This window comes from Lichenostomus cassidix, chromosome 7, assembly GCF_008360975.1.
Source record: "Lichenostomus cassidix isolate B80296 chromosome 7, HeHo_3.0, whole genome shotgun sequence".
Taxonomy (NCBI): domain Eukaryota; kingdom Metazoa; phylum Chordata; class Aves; order Passeriformes; family Meliphagidae; genus Lichenostomus; species Lichenostomus cassidix.
In genome coordinates, this window is record NC_139488.1 from 33,009,937 (window position 1) to 33,029,722 (window position 19,786).

A 19,786-nucleotide genomic window follows, 5' to 3' on the forward strand; every position below is an offset into this window, starting at 1 on the left:
ATGACAGAGCTGACCTGCTAGGAGTGGTAGGAATTATTTTCTGCTTCAGATCTACTTTACATACACTTTCAACAAAAATCTAGACCCTTCTGCTGGGCAGGTGGAAGTGTTGGTATTAAATCACTCTTCCCATAAAGATGCCATAACAGACTCAAGGTATCTTCAGTGTCTATTGCTGTCTAAATTCTGGGGCTTTTTGCCCTGCTGGTTTCAAAGGTCAGGAATGTCATTCATTTGGAGAGGAAATATCCTCACATGGAATGTACTTAGAAGTGTTTCCAGATGTGTTTGAATTATAGATGAAAGATTGGGCTACTGTTGCTACTCCTGTTGATTCTGCTGGGTGTATAAAATCAGCCATGTGATGGAAGGTCATCACTGTTACCTTACCTCGAGGAAACCTGAAACAGCCAGACAGGTGTTTTTGTAACTGGATTTACTACTGGCCAAGAAAAAGCTAAAAACTCTACTCTGTTGTCAAATCAAATAAAGAATAAAAAGCCCAAATTCTAAATTTACAGTGTTATGGAAACATCAGTGTAAAGACCACATTGTTATCTTCAGTTCAGCACTATCACTTCCTAGAGAATTTTGTAGAAATATTTTAGGTAACATGAGTAACAACCTGCATTAATTTTATTTTCAATTAAAGACCAAGCTTATAAAAATCCACATTTCTGCTGTGAAGTCCAAACTTACATTGATGCTTATTCAAAATAAGATACTATACAGTTCAACAAATAAAGGAATAAATACAAATTATTATAATTTTTAAATGCATGTCATAACTTTGCCAATATTACTGTTTATATGATCACTAGAAGTTAGGCTTATGTTTAGCCTATCTCCATTTTCTGTCTTCCAAGGATTTGAAATTCATGGCTTTCTTCTTATATATATTATATTTTTCCCTTTTCTCTCTTGAAATAAAAAATCCTGATGGTATACAGACTTTCCAAGCTTCTAAAATACTGATTACTTCTCTGCAGGAATGTTTTTTAAGTCCTACAGTTGTGTTCTCTTCAGGTCTTTACCAAGTCTGTCAGAGTCCTGAACAGAAAGGTTTAGCAGCCATATAGTATCACTGAAACAAAATCATTCTCAGATAGACATTTTAATTTACTGAATCAGCCTGTGCTATTATAAAGGGTCAGAACAGGAAAATCAATGGAAAGAAATGTGTGTGATTTAATCTTTGATGTTGATCACTTACTATCAAGCCACTGTTACTCTGCCTTCTCTCTCTGTCGTGAAGTTTTCTGTAGAAAATCCCTCCTGGATTAAACTGAGTGCTCCAGACAATCATATCCCCTTGAAAATATGCATCCATTCCAGTTATCCTTGAATTGTGTTCAATGTGTGATATTTGCTGATGAGCATCACTGTAGTTGAATGGATATGCAAAACCCAGGATGTCAGTGTCATTAGCAACATAGAGAACTTGATCTTCAGAGCCTAGGGATTATTATAATGAAACAAAAATAAGGTAAATGTCAACTAATGCAAAAGCAGTGGCTTTAACTCAAGTAGCTTTTTGGTGTTTAGCTGATATAATTTCTTATGTCAAAATTATTTTCTGGTGGTTGAAGACTGCAAAACCACCTACACTCTGGGCAATAAATGCAACTCTTGATACTCTGATATCAACATAGCAACTTCAGTGCTCTCCAAGCTCTCAGTGTGACATGCAGGATTATATTTTAAAGAGTATGTAATGTAAGAATTTGAACACTTTTATTGTACAAAACCACAGGACATTATGCATCAAGCCCATATGAATCCCATATTTTTACATGCACACTATCTTTAGAGGGTCCTAAATGCATATATTAAAGGAACACAGACCTGTCAATAAACTTTTCTTTTTAATTGCTTAATTGAAAATTAAAAGTGGAATAGTTTTATCTTTAGTGAAGGCAGTGAAGTTCAGACATTGACTGCAACAGAACCTGTGCAGCTGTGCCCTATATTTCCCCATTTCAGATACCATCTTCATCCAGATGTTGTAAAGTGTATTATTCGAAACCAAATGCTCTATGGTAACAATTAAGTGAGTTTTGAGGAAGTTTAAAATCTGCTGGATATGTTGGAATGTATTTGTATAATTTTATTTCCCAATTCATATCACATTTATTCATAGAGAATCAACTTAAAATGTCTGCCCAACACATTTCCTCTTAGTGAGTATGAAATACCATTTGCTCCCTTCCTCCTGATAAATGTAAGAACAAAGAGGAGTTTGGTTAAAGCAAATATCAACGAGGGAAAGAGGGAAACATGGAGTATTACAATGGAAATGAAGCTTGTGAAAAATTCAGATTTGGGATCATTACTCCCAGATTTTTAAATTATAAGCCCTCAGAATTATGTCTGTGTTCCTATAATAACAAACCATTACCTTCAATTAGTAACTCAGTTTGTTCCCATGTCATAATCAGATTTCTTTAGTAACAGGCAATGATGCTAAACCCTGAGAGAGTCCACGTTATGTAGGAAATACTAATGACTCATTAATATGATTTTCCCATGGTAAATTTGCTTCAAAAAACATGGACCATGTGTACAACAACTGACAGTAATGCCTATTTTGATTTTTATAGCCTTACCTTTTGCTATGCAACTGTTATTCCTCTCCTTATAATTTTTCTCACATGCACACCTGTAAGACCCCTTTATATTATGGCAGAGTTGGGAGCAAGCACCAAATACCATGCACTCATTGATATCTAGGAAGAAAAAGATTGTTATTTATACACCTGTGGTTTAATACACTAGTATTTAACACATTCATAAAATCATGGAACAGAGCGGATGAACAAAAGGAACTCATAAGCAGTGGTAGATCTTGCAATAGCAAAAGGAAATCTTTCACGTTTACCATTAATGTTATTTCCACTGCAATCAATGTATCTCAGAGAATTTCTTATATTTTTTCTCTATCCTTTGTCAACCTCTCATCATTAAAATTTGAAATCAACTTGGAGAATGAAAGCATGTGCTACAGTTATGTCCAACATACCTTCCTCTGGTACAGTCAAAATTACAAGATTATCCTTATTGGAAAACCTCTTTACACTTTTTTTCTGAAGATCCAAATAACGAAGTATATATTCACTTCCTGTCAATTCCTGCTCATCAGTAATAAAATGAATTCCCATTCCATTCTTTGGGAAAGCAGATTTAGCTCATCTTTCCAAACAACCCTTTCATTACAACTGTGTCTTCCTGATGCCCAGAATGCCATCATATATATTGACTACATTTTCTAAGGAATTATATTTTCTGATTACTGTGATTTTGATTTTGTATTATGCATCTTCATTGTTTCAAGCATCTCAAAATGTTCTCATTTGCCAAACTCAACACCAGTTTTAAATAATCTACAAGACCTTAAAAAACTCATTTACCCCTTAAAATATTTAATAGCCTGACTTGAACCTTTTGACATTCTCAACTAATGTTAAATCTTTGATAACCTCTCCAAGTAAAATGGATGAATCCACATCTTGTAAATACTTTCTTTTTATTTTCCTTTTTTTTACTTTCTTAATCCCATAGTTATGAAACAGCTTTTACTCTGTGAGGAAAAAAAAAGGTGATATGCATCTCCTTCTCCAGCATAGAAAATTGACTACAGAGTTGACTTTTAATATTTTATAAAAAGGGAAGATGGAAAATATCTGTACCTTCACATTGTCTATTACTCCTGTTCCTCTGAAAGCCAGGTTTACACTGACACAAAAGGGATGATTTTGTTTGATTACAGAATGCATCATCTCCACAAGGATTCACATTATCTTCACATGTATATTCAGCGACACCTAAACATAAACAAAATGTCTAAAAAAATCCCTGATAGATTTGTTTAAACTGTTAAAAATGAGACCTAAAGTAACAACAACAAATAACAAATTTATCTTTCTGTTAAAAAAAGTATCAGGTAAATTTTTAATAAATAAAGGACATTACAGTGTTTATCTACATCTGCATAATTTAATGTATTACATTTGAAGTCACGACAGTATTTAATATACTACAGTTCACATCAAGAATTTAATACTAAGATTTTTCTTGTCGCAAACATGAAACAAAATACAATCAGCTTGGACTTAACTTTTCTAAAGACCTCATAATTGCTCCAAAAAACCTCTACAACATGAATTGCTATAAAATTTGCTTTGCTCTTGTGGTACCAAATTCCACCCATTTTTAACTAAAAGACAGAATTACATTAAACTGACTTCTGTACTGCTCAATAGGTTTTGCACAGATGAATGTCTCAGTTAATTGTTTCTTTTCTGCCACAATGAAGAAAGCAGATTTGGTCATCCCCACTCACTGATTTTGCAGTCCTGCTCATCTGAGCCATCGCCACAGTCATCGAACCAATCGCACTGCAGCTCCATCGGGATGCACTTCTTGTCACTGCAGGCAAACTCATCCTTTCTGCACGGTCTGGCTTTATATGTGACTTTATCTACATAATTACAGGTTCATCAGAGAAAAATGAATCAGCATTGAAGATGCTCGGATTATTTTAGACGCACACAAATGGGAATGACAACAAAGCATTAAGCAACTGGAAATTACTTCAAGCTTAATTCCTTTCAGTTTCAAATTCTGACCTACCAACCTCCAGTTAAGCTTTACTGAAGGACAAGCAGATCTCTGTAACAAAGTTTGCCTTCAAGGTTTTTTTTTCTGATCTGAATGCCTTGTAAGGTAAATCACCTACCACAGTGATCTTCATCCGAGTTATCACCGCAGTCATCGACCTCATTGCAGATCTGCTCAGGGCGCAGGCAAACCCTGTTGTTTCTACATCTGTATGGCCTCGTTGGAGGGCAGGGAAACTTCACTGCACAGGGAAGGAAAGAATCAGATGGTACCCAGACAGTATTGTTAGTTCTTCTTTAATGACACCTTATCAAAGCCAGGTACATGTTGGCAATGTAAGTTCTTAATTTAGAGAGTTTGGGTGATTAGGGTAATTGATACCTTTTTTTGAGAACACTAAATATGGCAGAATTAAAACAAAGGGAGTAGGAAGTGTAATGATGATCAATATTAAATCATACAAGTAGCTTTCTGCCCTCTGACAATTTCTCTGACAGTTTCCTACAGAAAAGATCAATTTCTCACAAGTATTTATATCTGAAATTACATGAAAAACAATAACAAAAGAGAACAACATGCCATATTTCAAGCTTATCTTCTAAAAGCAAACCAAACAAAACTTAAGATGGCTTTCTGTATTTATGTGTCTTACATGTCATTCATGCTCATTATACAAAAAACTCTGAAAAAGGTAATGTCATACCACACATTTCTGCAACTTCATCAGAGTTATCTCCACAGTCATCCTCACCATCACAAACCCAAAAATGTAGTTTGCAGAGCGAATTGTTGCACAAAAACTCATCAGCTCTACATATATTTCCCCCTGGGAAGATGAAAAGACGACAGAAAAAAAAAAAGGCAGGAAAACAAAAAGATGGAAGAATGTCAGTTTTTGATAAAACCAGTGCAACCACTTATCACATCCTATTTGCAGAGAATAACACAGGCAGCACAACTAAATTTACAGATTTTAAAGCTCAGGCTTTAAAAAAAATGTTCTAGGTGGATCCAGTTTTAATGTGTGTCGTGGTAAGAAAGAATTTGTTTCACAATTATAACTGAATTTTATCACTACCAATCAACAAAGTTATGGAAAGTTCTTGCTATTAATTTCCTATAAAACACATTTTTATAGCAACTGGATTTTCAGTTTCCTGAGAGGAGTGGAGCATAAAAGAAATAAAGCTGTGTACCTGCAGAGGAGGAAACGATGAAATTTCACATGATAATGCCAAAACTCTCACTGTGGCTTACCTCAGTGCATTACACCCACTCTGAGAGCTCCATCAGGCTTCAGTGGCTTTTTACTCATTTGTTCAGTGCCCTGCTCACACCTCATTAAAACCAACAGAAGGCTTTCTTTTGCTACAAAGGTTCAGAATGGCTGAACTTTTTTCCCCCAAAAAATTAATTTCCGTGAAATGCCCATTGCTTAAGAGGATGTTTGAACTCTCACACTGTGCTACCAGGTATAATTCACTCCCATGGCAAATGTAACTTATGATCATTAACAGAAATATCCTGTATCATTATCCAAGGAAAATATATAAAATTCAAGCACTCTCCATGATGAAAGTCATGAATCCAAATAATTGTGTGTGCAATCACAATATAACCATCATCCTACTTATTTAATAAGATTGAAGAGAGTTATTTTTATAAACATGCACAGTGGGCTACAGATAAATATTATGGATATTATTTCAGAATGCTGTGGAATAAAACTCCATTTGTGTTTGCTGTATTTCCAAAGATGAAAAACTTAGTTATCAGTGAGATAAACTGGCATTTGTTTCATGTGATTGCTCTGCCTGTCATAATTCCTTTATAAAATAGATTTCTGCAACAGAATCATAATTGTGACATAAATACAAAGTATTATAGCAATAACCAACTAGGAATAGGCCTCTTATTGCATTATAAGCAATTTGCAGTTCACAGAAGCTCCATTATCCTACCCAAAGAATAATGTGGGCATCAGATAAAATAAGTGCGTTACTATTTACTTATACTTCATTGGGTTTTAAAGAGATACAGTCCAGATATTTTGAAAGCAGTCTTAAAATGGACTAGAGGGGTTTTTTGGTTTGGTTTTTTTTTTTAAAGTTTGTTATCTGCTTTCTTGCATCTAAACATCTCTGGAACATCCTTCCCATTCTCTGATTCTCTGATTTTTTTCATTTTCTGGTCTCTCTTTCAAACTTAATGAACCCCATATGACATCTTTCCTTTTTTTCCCCTTAGTGTTAAATATTGCATAATAGACTTTAAATAAGGAAAGGATATTTTACTCTGTTTACTTCATATCTGATTATCACACAATATTGTGCTTCATTATGCTTTTAAATTTATACATGCAACGTGTGACTGTAGATGGCTAACACAGAGAACTACTCACTTTAAAGAAAAGATAAGAAGAAAAATCCAGGGGGAAAAAAAATCCCAAGAAGATACTAAAATTATTCTTTAGAAATAGAGTATTTCTAAAATATTTTGAGAAAAACTTCTTTAATTTGACTGAGAGGAGGGGCTGGTGTGGGATGTGAAGCTCAAGGGCAGCCTGGGCTGCAGTGACCATGGAATGGGGAATTCAGGACCCTTAGGGCTGCAAGGAGGGAGCACAGCAAGCTCCCTACACTGGGCTTCAGAAAAGCACACTTCAGTTCCTTCAGGGATCTGAGTGATCTTTAAGGTCTCTTCCATTCCAAAGTGTTTTATGATTCTATGGAATAAACAGAAACCCAGGCTCTTGAGATTACTTATTTAGCAACTGTTCATTATACTGCACAGCTGTGTAATTTATTGTGCATGGCTTGGTAATTTATTGTGGCCTATAAAAGTTGAAATTGACCAGATTTACTGCTGATTTCCTTGATGAAAAAAGAATATGCTTCCAGTAACAACATGACCTTTCCATCACTGGGGAGAGAAACACAAAGGAGGAGCAAGTCATAAACAATCTAAAAACTACCTTCGTCAAAAGAGGTCACAGAACTTTCCTTTCTCCACTCATAATATCCAGAATACCACTGACATGCAATTGTGTGTTCATAAAAAGCCCAATAATTTTTTTTAGAGAAGTGTCTCTTGCCTTGGTCACAGTTTTCTTCATCACTGCCATCCACACAGTCATGGATCCCATCACAAAGCCATCGCACAGGGATGCAGTAAGCCTTGTTTTTGCAGCGAAACTGACCTTCTTTACATTCTGTCACACAATCCATCTGTGAGAATACAGATAGCAACTATGTATTAATGAATGAGAGCAACAGCAGACCTGTCTGTGCTGCCCCTTGATGGAAACGGCCCCAGAACCATGCCTGAGGTTTGACTCAGAGAAAACAAATTTGTCTACTCCAAAACATGTCCACAGAGCTCAGAAATATAAAATCATGGGGCTAATTCATCTGACAGCACTCAATGGACGCAAGACAACTGTTATTTGCCCTTTCAGTTATTCTGAGGCCCAAAAAGTTTACCAAAAAATCACATCTGGGGAAAAAAATAAAAAAAAAATCAACAAATGTGTCAGGTACCTCATCAGATCCATCAGCACAGTCGAACTCCCCGTTGCACTTCAAGGATGCTGAAATGCAGCCTCCACTTGCACACACGTACTCACTTGAAGAGCAGGTTGGAGATGCTGGTTACAAACACATATTTTAGCATTAAGAAGAAGACAATTCATAAATAAGTTGATTTTCAATTGAAAGTTTTCTTCTGGTTAATATAGTGAGCAAACTTGTGTCTGAGCACTTTCATAAATGACAATAAAATGTTTGACAAATCTGAATTGTTGCATCCTAAGTAAATTGTATGATGATGGGGAAAAGGTATCTGTGTTTACCACTTAGAAATTTAATTTTGTTTTCTCCTCATGTTTAGTCACAAAAGCAACTGCACACATGCATATATTAATAGAATGAGTATATTTAAAAACTGCATTCCTTAAAATGGGCTTAGAGCTTGGCTGTTAGCTAATTTATAATTAAATAAGCTAAATTTATAGGAATCCATCCTTTTGGAAAGTACACATTATTAAAATTAAAATACATAAATATTAACTAGGATTTTTTAATATAAAGGTGGATATTTTTTCCCGCTGTAAATCAGGGGAGTTTTGTCATAGGCTTTCATTGGTTACATCAATCTACATGAAACCTACAAAAAAATTTAGGAGAGTTCCTGTAAAAATAAACAACTGCATTTTCCAAGACAGTAAAAAGAAAATAAAATCACAAGAATTTCCATAAGGACTAGTAAACTTTGAAGAACATGAAGCAAAACACTTCAGCACATGCCAAGATTTACTGACATTTTCAGAGCAGAATTTTATATGCTGAGTATTCATCATCAAATTACACTTCAAAATAATTAAATTGAATATCCATGCCCCAACAAGCTTCACATTGCAGAGTTGTACCTAAGTGGAGTTTTCAAAACAGGTAGTAAGACACAGTGATACACACTCAAAAAGTAAAGTATTTCAGATTTCTTTGCACTTCTTGCTACTTCCAGAGCCCACGAAATCTTGATTTGATGATATATGTTTTTCTTTCATTCTGATTTATTCCTTGCTTCACTTCATTTTTCAGCATTCTATAAAAAAAACTATACCTGGTTCACAATTTTTCTCGTCCTCCCCAAGCTTGCAGTCCTCATGACCATCACATTTCCATTTGGCAGAGATGCACTGCCCGTTGGAGCACTGGAACTGATCCCTGGAACAGCCTGTTTCACAATACCTCTGGTACAAAGGAAACAGCCAAAGCACAAGATCAAGGGGTTAATAATTGGGAAACATCAGCTGGTGGCAGAAGCTACAGCCTGTGTTTCTACATGTTATGAAATGTGAAGGAATTCATGTCTTGTGGAATGAAATATATTTGGGGATATGATTCAAAAAAGGTGCCTTGCACCCTCTAAATAGCTGGGAAACACCTGAGGTCTAGTATTGGCAGAAAAGGAGAAGGAAAAAAAAAGGGGGAGGAAAAACCCCAGAAAACCAGCAAAGTATTATCCAGTGAGCTTCTGGTATACAACAAACAGTCTACAACATTCTCTCAAAAAATCCTACAAACCAAACCACTGCTGTGTCTAAAAGAATGGGTTCCCAATCAGGACACAAAGTATTTCCAGCATGGGAAGAGGTCCAGATCATTGCTGGGACAAAGAGATGCAGAATACTGTTAAACATTACTTGATTTATGTGCATGTTCTCTTTTTAGAATAATTACTTCAAGAGGTTTGGTTTTAATTCAGTAAATATATTTGCATGTATAGATTCAAGTGTAGAATTCCCATTGCTGTCCTTTAAAATGTTCCCATGCAGGAATCCATTCTCCAACTAGATAAAACTACTAATTCTCTGAAGAAATAGTTTTTCTGGAAGATGCCTACCTCATCTGAGCCATCTGCACAGTCATAGTCTCCATCACACCAGAACCTTGCTGAAACACAGTCTCCATTTGCACAGAGGAAGTCTTTCAAAGTGCATGTTTGAGGTTCTGAATAAAGAAAAGAAACAACCCTAGGTTTATTAGCCTTTCCATTAAATATTTTATACATAATCCCCCTCCAATCAATCAATGAAGAAATATGAAAAATAAAACAATTAGCTTGCAAATTGACTCTTTACTTCATAAAAAGACTCAAAATTACTTTGAAATTTTTTTAAAGAGATATTTAATTTTTCAGGGAGGCACAAATTTTAATTTTGAAGCTGTAGGAAAGTAATATTAAAAACAACTCTACAGCAACTGCATCAATTCTCCAGAAATGTTATATTTAAGCAAATCGAAGGTTGGCATTTATGTGGACTCAGATTACCTCACATTACCTCAAATTTTTTTCAAAATGTGAGCTTTAGCAAATCCCTGACATTTGATTCTTTTTGTTGTCAACAGGCCAAGAGGGGGAATTTCATGATTTGATAACATATATAAAGGAAATAATTTGTGAGAAAAGTAATTCACAAGTGAAAAAAAACCAAACAAAAACATTTGTCACGTTTCTATATTGATTTGAAAAATACAAGCAAATACAATTGCTACACTGGTGATAAATTATTTACAAGCAGAGATTTGATTCTGGAAAAATGTACACAAAGAGCTAAGTACTCAATTCTCTGTTTGCAAGAAATATTTCTGCTGCTGCTGGAATCCATCTCTGTGATTTACATATGAACACAGCAAAGCACTTTTCCATCAGTGCTCAGATTGTCAGTGAAAAGAATAAGTATTAATACAAAACAGTATTAAAGGAAAAAGCATTAATTGACTTCTGTATAACCAATGAAAGACAGCATTCTTTAGCTTCTGCTTTATAAAATCACAGAAACTCCTTCCCAAGAAAAGCATTTGTGATACTAACTTATCCCAGGACAAAATCAACTAATTTGTTTTCTTGGCAACTTGTAGAAGCAACAAAGCAGCATTAGGGAGAACTTCTAGCAACATGAATATTTTTACACTGATTGAATTTGCGTCTTTCTACAACATTATTATGTTTGCTTTGCTTCAGTGTTTACAGTACGTGATATTTTCTTTAATCACATTAAATTAAAAAAAAAAAAATACTGGTGCTTTCTATTTAGAAGGAAAAAGATAGTCATTACTATGGAATTTTCCTTTTCTTGGAGTTTCCTGAAAGAGAAAATACTATTTTTGCTCTGTTTTTAAAAACCCAAATAAACCCTGAAAGCAAATTCTCCCCCCAAACAGATATCACCTCAGAAGAGTTAACAATGTATCTTGTATCTTTCACACCCATATATTATATTTTTTAATGTGTACTCTTTCACCTCTGATAACTTCACCAGAAGAGTGAATTTCTTGCATGTGAAGAAACTATAGAGAAAAGTGCAAATGCTTGAGCTGAATGTCTATAATTCAGTGAATTCATTCTGCATTCTTGAGAAACAACTCATTTTCTGATATAGTTGCCTGACAGCTCTTTGTATATTATATTCATGGATGCCATGAACAATTTATCTCACTGTGCAATGTAACATATTTTGTCAAATGGTTTTGAAGTTCTAATTCCATATATATTTGTTTCATTACACTTTATTCTGTAAGTGGCTTGATAGTCTATAAAAATTTTATACAACTATTTCAAACAGCTGAATAGCATTATGTACTGTCCCAGTGCTTCCAAGATTTTGAATTTTAAAACTGTGTCAGCCTACTGCATTTAATGTAAAGAACAGAATCTATAATTAGAATTTAAGTATGTATTTGACAAGCAAAAGTAAATTTAAAAAAACTAACACCCTTCAGTTTGATTCCTCTTCTGTGTCTCAACTCCCTAATTCCATCCATTACGACTGATTGCAAATTTCTTTATCTGCAAGGCTAGGGAACAACCAAGGACCAAATATATAATTTAGTTTTTGATATGAACATAAAGTTGGCAAACTTCATAAATATTAAAAAAACACCCCAAACCTTAAATAGACGATTGCTCTCGTTATTTGAACAGTTTTAGATCACTTTGTACTATAATGATCTGAACTTTAGGCAAGAAAATTATTACTGCTGGGTCATGCACATGGCTAACTCCACATATGATACTGAACACTTCTTTTGCAAGCAGCAATAATACTTTGTGGAAGTTTTTGTTTTGTTGTTACCTTGAAAATACTAAATCTACACTCATGATCTACAATCAGGAATGTGTACTCAAGATTTTGTGCAGGAACAAGATATTAACTTCTTGGATTTCTGAGTACCAAAGGAAAAAAAAAAACTCACAGAAATTGTCAAGACAAGGCACTTCAGAACTATTTAGGGAATGTCCCTCTTGAAATATTTTATAAAGACAATAATTATCAGATAAAACCATTACAAATTTTTCATTTCTTCCTGAGAACCAGATGGAAATTAACTCCCTGAAAGTGGCATTACAGAGATTTATTAGACCTGCAGGTTCCTCATGGGTAGGAGAGAACTGAGTAACTGAGCTACCTTGAATAACCACTATTCCTAATGCAATTAAGTACTACAGAAATTGACTTCTCAGTGTGAAATAAGGCAAATCATCTCAAGAATATAATGAATATAATGAGAAGGTAGTGCTTGATCAAAGCTCCTTGTTAGCTAATACTTACCACTTTACCTCTGAACAGTGTTTATGATTCTTATCCAGAGATAAGAAATGTGGTATGTAGCTAACTAACAGAGGTAAACAAATTGAAATATTTATTTTTAATTCAGCAGATTATTGAGCAGTTGCAAGTCAGGCATTTTGTCACAGCTGATGCAGAATTACAGCTCTTTATGAGAGTGAATCAAATTGGAGAATTACAGCAAGGGACATTTTCAGTTGTGGTCAAGTGATTTTCAGCAGATCTGAGAATGCTGAATGAAAAGATGCACATGTGTTTTATCAGAATTCAAAAGCTTCCTCTTCCACATTGCTAAAGTGACTCTGTTATAACATGGACTGAGGCAGAAGTTACTTACTACAGTTTTCTTCATCAGAATTATCTCCACAGTCATTCTGGCTGTCACATCTCCAGTGATCTGGAATGCAGTTGTTGTTTTTGCACTGGAACTCGTGAGGCCCACAGGTTTTTTTATCTGTAATTAAGAAGAATAATATTTACAGCATTGCAAACAAAGGGTGAAAATGGGAAAGATTTCCTCTAAAGACATGACAATGTTGCTGGATAACTTTTAAGAAGGAGCAGCCATAATACTTGAAATGCTACTTTCAGGAATAGTTTATTTCTCACAGCATTTCTTCAAGTTTCTATTTATACATTCATACCTTAATCTTAAAACTTGATAAAATTAAAATATGCACTTTATAAACTTTCATGTAAAATTAAAAATATGAAATTCAGAAGGAGTCACAAAGTTGTTCAAAGAGAGGGTATTAGTGCACTGATTCTCAAAAACTGCATTAGCTTCTCCTTGAATTATTCTGTAAGATTGCTTTACAAAAGATCACATCACAGTAAACCACAAGAATATTAATTTGAAAACTGTACAAAATATGCATTTCTCAAAAGCTATTTTTGCATGTAATAATTTAAGACCGAAAACTTTGCACTTTGATTTAAATTTTTACCTACTGATTGACTGGAAGTTACTCCTATGAGGTAAAACGTTATAAATCCTATAATGCTAAACTGAGGGAAATTTCCTTCATGTTGTATATTTTCAATGATTTTTTTCTATTTACAGAGGAACATTGGAAGCAAAGCCTCTTAGAGATACACAAACATCCTGAACTCCTCCAGCAGGAAGAAGTTCCCTCTGTGTTTTCTGTGAGCAATTCTTGAATAATTCATTCAGCTCCTAAGGACTGAGACGAAATGAAGTAAATTAAAAAGTTATCAGTGACATTTTCATTGGGGGGGGGAAAAAAAGAAGTTTGCTTTGTAAAAGCCTCAATGACATATTTAAAATTGCATGTCACTGTGGTATTTCAGTAGAATTTTTTTTTAATTTCCGCTAGGCAATGTCATAACATGTCAGAGCAGCTTCACTCAGGGCTGCTAATGACTGACAGACACAGCAGCTTCAATCAACCTCCTGAACCAATCCTCTGCTGCTGAACCACAAATTAGAGGTGCTAGATTTGATGCTATGGTCCAAACTGCTGATTTTTCTCAGTGGTTTTAATGGTAGTTCCAGAGCTAGACTGATAAAAAAAAGCTACACTTGAGTATCAAGAAGGTGGAAGTAAATGGTGCTGCAGCTCAGTTGTGCTGAGTGCACCCAAAAATCTGCTCATTGCAATACTGCCTTTGTGCTTGTTCCTTATTCTCTGCCCATATCATGACTGAAGGAAGATTTCTCCCAAGATATTTCTTTTTTCTATGATATTTTTCAGTATTACAGTCTATGATACTTTGAACATGATATTTCAAATACTTTGCACTGGCAAACAATTAAAAACATTTAACATTACAAAACATAAACATATTCCTCCCAAGCTTATGACACTTTTCATTCTGTAGATTTGAAAAAGATAAAGTTTCAAACCTGAAATCCATCCTATATTTATTAAAATACTTCTAGTAATGTTGGCAATTTCCCTGAAATTGAGGGAATAGAGTATTGAATAGAGTATTGAATAGAGTATTGAATAGAGTATTGAATAGAGTATTTGCCCACAAAATGAGTTGTAACACTAATGACAGATACCATCACAGCAACACAGAAACATTCTATTTATCCTTCCACACTCAACAGAAACACCAAGATCTAATCAGCAATACACAGAAGCCAGAGATGATACCCATTCATCTCAGCTACCTGAAAATGCAATATATCTTTTCTTACGCTCCATAAAGAGCCATTTAGTTCTCAAGCACACTAAATCCATTTCCTTGTGCACAGAAAGCATTGCCTTTCTACATGTGAAGGAAGTCGAGTTTGGGGTTTTTTTTTTAATTTATCCAACCTTAACCTCTGATTGCTACCTAAATATTAATCTTTTTCTTACTCTATTTCTACCAAGCATAAAGGATTTTTTTTTTATACAAAATATTTTGCATGTTTGTAAGGCTCTGTCTTCACAAATCTAAAAGCTTTATTTCTCCTCTGTTGAATGATCTCTTGTAGCAGCTTAGAGCTGACAGTGTCTTACAAATCAGATTTGCTTCTCTTGTATTTCTTCCTTCACATTAATGAGAACTTAGAAAACCCTGGGATACCAGAGATAGAATACAGCAAAGAGGAAAATTTGGAAAAGTTGTGTAACAATTACCTGATCCTTGAGAATGATGGATTCATTCACCTCCAAGGAAACAGTGCAAGACCTTATTTATTGGGAATTGTGGAACCATGAAAAGCACACATGGGCTCACAACACATTTTGTCATCTCTGCCTTCAACACTAAACTGCTTTCTCATTTTTCTTAAAATGAGCCAACCTTAAAAGTGTGAAAGTTCACATAGAAATGGTACAAAGGCAAAGAAGCAAGTACTGATAACTCCATTTTCATATTGCTCTCTTCAAATTATTATTAAGATTCACTGACCTACAGTGACAGGCAAAGCTCTCCCTTAGAAATTGTGTGATTGCCTGCAGTAGCTGCTGGTGGGCTGGGGTTCACTTTTTTGTGCATACTGAACTAGGACTTTACTTTAGAAATATTTCTAAATGACTGTGAGGAAAACAGGATGAAGCCTTCAATGGGGAAACAAAGAAAAACAAGGCAAAAACCCTGTATGCACCCCAAAACCATTTAGATTCAAATACCAATCCCTGCCAATGAAAATGCTATTTTGTCACTAATTGCACGATGTTGCTGTTTGGGGATTTTAATTCCAAATATTTTCATGTGTGCATGTCTGAAAGGGATAAAATCCAACAAGAAAAGGAATTTCCTTTTGATCCAGGATCAGCTGGCTGTCCCATAGCCCGGCAGGCTGCCACCAATGCTGGACACAGGAAATTATAAGCTGCTGAAGGAAGTTTATATAATGCATCCTTCAAATGCCTTGAAGAACATAGTCTTTATCAACAGCAAAAAATGCCTGCTTTATGACTTTCACAGCTAAAAATAAAATTAATATTAAAAAAGTGAGGAAGCAGAAAGCAGCCATGCCAATGTTGACACATTAAGATAATAAGACCTGAAATGCACATAACCTTTAAAGATTATTATAAATCACTTCCCAAGACCACACATGGCTTTCTAACTCAAACTGGCCCATTTTGATGTAAAGTATTAAAGTTGAGAGCAAGGATTAGAATAATCTAGTGTCTTTCTTTAATTGCCTGAACAGTTAGCATGAATTAACTCCACTGTTTTCTGAGGAACACCACACACTCCCTAATAAAAACACATTTCCTGATTCTACTTCAACCGTCTGAATTGGAAAGTAACCACAGAAGACTAAATATACATTTACACTACTTCCAGCAAATTTACTAAGTGTAATATCTCCAATAACACACAGCAGCAGATGTTGACTAAGCAAAATACATATGGCTGTGCAGCATTCAAGTAAAAACAGATCACCCATTGCACAAGTTTCACATTGCAGGCACTTCAGAAATGAACTCAAAACAATAACAAATTAGTATTGCATCAACATATGCAGATCTTTTTTATAGTCAGCTTCCAGCTTTGGAATTTAGTTCTTTCAAACTTTGTCCATAAAAATAACAATCTTTAACTTGGAATTAAAAAAATGCAGGAGACCAAACTGTGTTGAAACTACTGCCATAGTAAGGTCATTTAAACATATTTCAAATACTAAAAATATGGAAAACTTCAAAATGTGATTAAACACACCCTGTTCTTGTCAAGGCTTAGCTGTTCCATGTGTACACAAACTGTATTTGGCACAGAAATTGTGACTATGGATAAATTATTCTGTCTCCTCCAACGTGAAAACCAAGAGCAGTGTATGCAGCCAGGAGATTAAAAATAAAAATGTGTTTTTTCAGGTAGGTGTGTGATTAAACTGCAGAATGCCTCGCTCCAGCATGTTCTGAAAACTTTACAAAGGTAAAAAGAGAGTGAGATATATGATGAATTACTGTATTCAGAGACATACTTGACTCACAATATCTCTGATTCTCGAGTTGTTAGAGGCTGGAAGGATATCCCAGGGAAGCTGCAGTACAAGCCTGCTTTGCTCACATATTCTTCCCTAGATACTCACTTTCAGTCACTGCCAGAGACAGGATGAAAGCCAAGATGAGTCTCAGCTATGAAACAACACCTCCAGTTGTACACGTTGTGATTTAAAAAACCTGTTCAGCATGGGACTGCACACATTGCTCCTTTACACTTTTTAGTTGTTTGGGTAATTTTTATTCCTTCTATTGTAAGATGATGGCTCTGAGTGAAGTACTTATTATAAACACAATTTTTCCTATTCAGTGTCAGTTTTATTTTTTCCCTTTTCCTTAGGAAAGAACTTGTGACTTGAGGATATTACTGGATGAATTATTTTAAGACCATTTGTGCTGCATCAGTTGGGATCATCAAAATGAATCCACAGTCTGGAAGCTTGGAATGCTGTCCCAGCTGGAAAGCAACAGCACACTGGAGATCCAGGTCATGTGCAACAGCCCAGGAAAAAGCCCCTACAAAGTAGATCAGAACATAAGCAGTGCAGAGGTGCTTCAGTGACAGCCTAGAAGGAGATGTGAAGCCTTTCCATGGCAAAGCTTCATCTCCTTTTCATTCGCTGTTTCTTCAAGACAAATAGTTCCTTGGACTATAAACTTCTCCCCAGTTGACAGATTAATTATTTCCCCCATCTTGGCAATTCAAACGATGCTCTTGGATTTTCAGTGTTGAGAAAGAGTTCATTTCCCTAGGCATATCTGCCACCTTCAGCATCTTTATATATGCTCCTGTGTCAATTACTTGAAACACATCCATGGAGAAGCAGCTCAGTGCTTTGTCCTTGATTGTAACCTGTGGTTTTGTGACTCTGCTGTCCCAGAGATAAACCTATCCAGACACAGGTGTTTCATCAACCCATTTGCTGAGGCGTGGATGAGTAATGGGGAGAGCTTTAAATGTTCCACATTTGTCTTGTTCTCCTCCAGCTCAGAACATTTTTCTGTGTTTTCCTTTACAGACCAGCCTTGAAAGCTTCATGAGTGTTTGTGCACATGGTTAGAGGGTGTCTTGCATTGAAATCCATCTTCAGGGATTTTCCAGCAGTACTGATCCACTTATTCTGCCTCTGTAATCCATTTCCCAGGTAGAATATTTGTATTTATTATTTTCTCTAATTACCACAATAAGAGCTGACCCATAACTCCCCAGAGCTCTCAGAGAGAAGAAGTAGGCCATGTCAAGTTGGAATCTACTCTTGACCCTTCTACACAGCCAGTCTTAACCACCAGGACTTTCAAATTATTATATTTGCACTATTTATGAACTTCAGCAGCAATAATGTGCAGACTGAATTGACAGAAACTGGATAACACAGTGAGAAAAATAAAGAATGTCTCTGCACCCTATGACAATCACTACATTCTCTGTCACTTCTATGATTCCAAATGCCAAATGAGAGACTCATTTGCAGCTCCTGCCAATAAAGCAGTGGTACAACATGAATTTTATTAATTACTCATACAAAGACTGCCATTCAGTAAGAACTGGCTGAGCCAGAGAGGTTCCAGATAGGTATTATCAAACACTGAAAGAGGACATAAAAAGTGGCATGATTATTTCCTTTTGCTAAAACAATGTCAAGCTCCAGTAACAGATTCAGAACCAGTGGCATACTCACCACAGTTAGCTTCATCTGACCCATCAGCACAATCTGGGTCTTCATCACAAACCCACAGCTTGGAAATGCAGTGTTTGGTTGTTTTACACTGGAAGTGGTCTGGAGAACAACTGTTTTCAGCTTGAAATAAAAGAATTCCAGATCAAAATCAGAAATTTCTGCTAATATTTAAAATATGTGTTTTAAAGAAAAAGTAGTAAGGATTTAAAATTCAGAAATCTGGCATCTCTAGCATCAATTATGTAACAGATGTAAGGAAACAGCTGTTATATGTCTTATACCAGGAGCCCATGTCAATATCAACTTTGAGGTAAATTTACTTAAAAACTCTTTTGTTTTCTAATATCCCCAAAGGCAACTGAGTGGAAGAAAGAGCTACATTCCAAGGCAGCCCCATCATCTTCATTACAAAATGATTAAAGACACAAACTTATTCAGGAAATTTCCATTATAAACCTGAAAATCTTTTCTCCACTTATATCCAAGAAATATAAAATGAAAATGAATTTATGAAGAGTAAGTTGCATTAAAAGCTGAGCAAATCAAAGTCCAGTCACATAGGTAAATTAATGAAATCTCCAGAGAAAAGGGAACAGAAAAGGTAAAAAAAAAAAAAAAAAAAAAAATCAATGAAAGAAAAAGGGTGTAGAAGGAGCTTTGGATCTACAGCTTTTCCAACAAAAGATTCTGAAAAACATCTTTTTCCATTGAAACTCATTGCTGCAAGGCATGGCAGATGAAAGCCTCGAGAAGATGAGTCATTTGTGAGGTGGTGAAGAGTCAAATACATGTTTCAACCTCAGTCAAAAACCCAATTAAAGGCTTGAAATTGTTTATACCCCTCTCTTCTTTGCAATGACTTTCAAAATTGAAGTTAATTATTGACATTTTAGTTTGCTCTCCTATATAGAAGCACTGCACACCAATCCCATGAATTAACTGTT

The 19,786-nt window shown here is 35.2% G+C and overlaps 1 protein-coding gene across 1 annotated transcript in view; it reads right to left on the reverse strand.

Annotated features, from left to right (window-relative positions):
- Window positions 1–19,786, reverse strand: part of LRP1B (LDL receptor related protein 1B) — a 613,981-nt gene that overhangs the window by 54,240 nt on the left and 539,955 nt on the right. The window contains exons 66-77 of the mRNA XM_085067137.1: window positions 18,843–18,962; window positions 13,086–13,202; window positions 10,021–10,127; window positions 9,238–9,367; window positions 8,157–8,263; window positions 7,712–7,844; window positions 5,321–5,443; window positions 4,736–4,858; window positions 4,340–4,477; window positions 3,687–3,821; window positions 2,607–2,726; window positions 1,214–1,455 (exon numbers count right to left, since the gene is read on the reverse strand). Coding sequence (XP_084923263.1) covers window positions 1,214–1,455; window positions 2,607–2,726; window positions 3,687–3,821; window positions 4,340–4,477; window positions 4,736–4,858; window positions 5,321–5,443; window positions 7,712–7,844; window positions 8,157–8,263; window positions 9,238–9,367; window positions 10,021–10,127; window positions 13,086–13,202; window positions 18,843–18,962 — 1,595 coding nt within the window. The remainder of the gene's footprint in view (window positions 1–1,213; window positions 1,456–2,606; window positions 2,727–3,686; window positions 3,822–4,339; window positions 4,478–4,735; window positions 4,859–5,320; window positions 5,444–7,711; window positions 7,845–8,156; window positions 8,264–9,237; window positions 9,368–10,020; window positions 10,128–13,085; window positions 13,203–18,842; window positions 18,963–19,786) is intronic.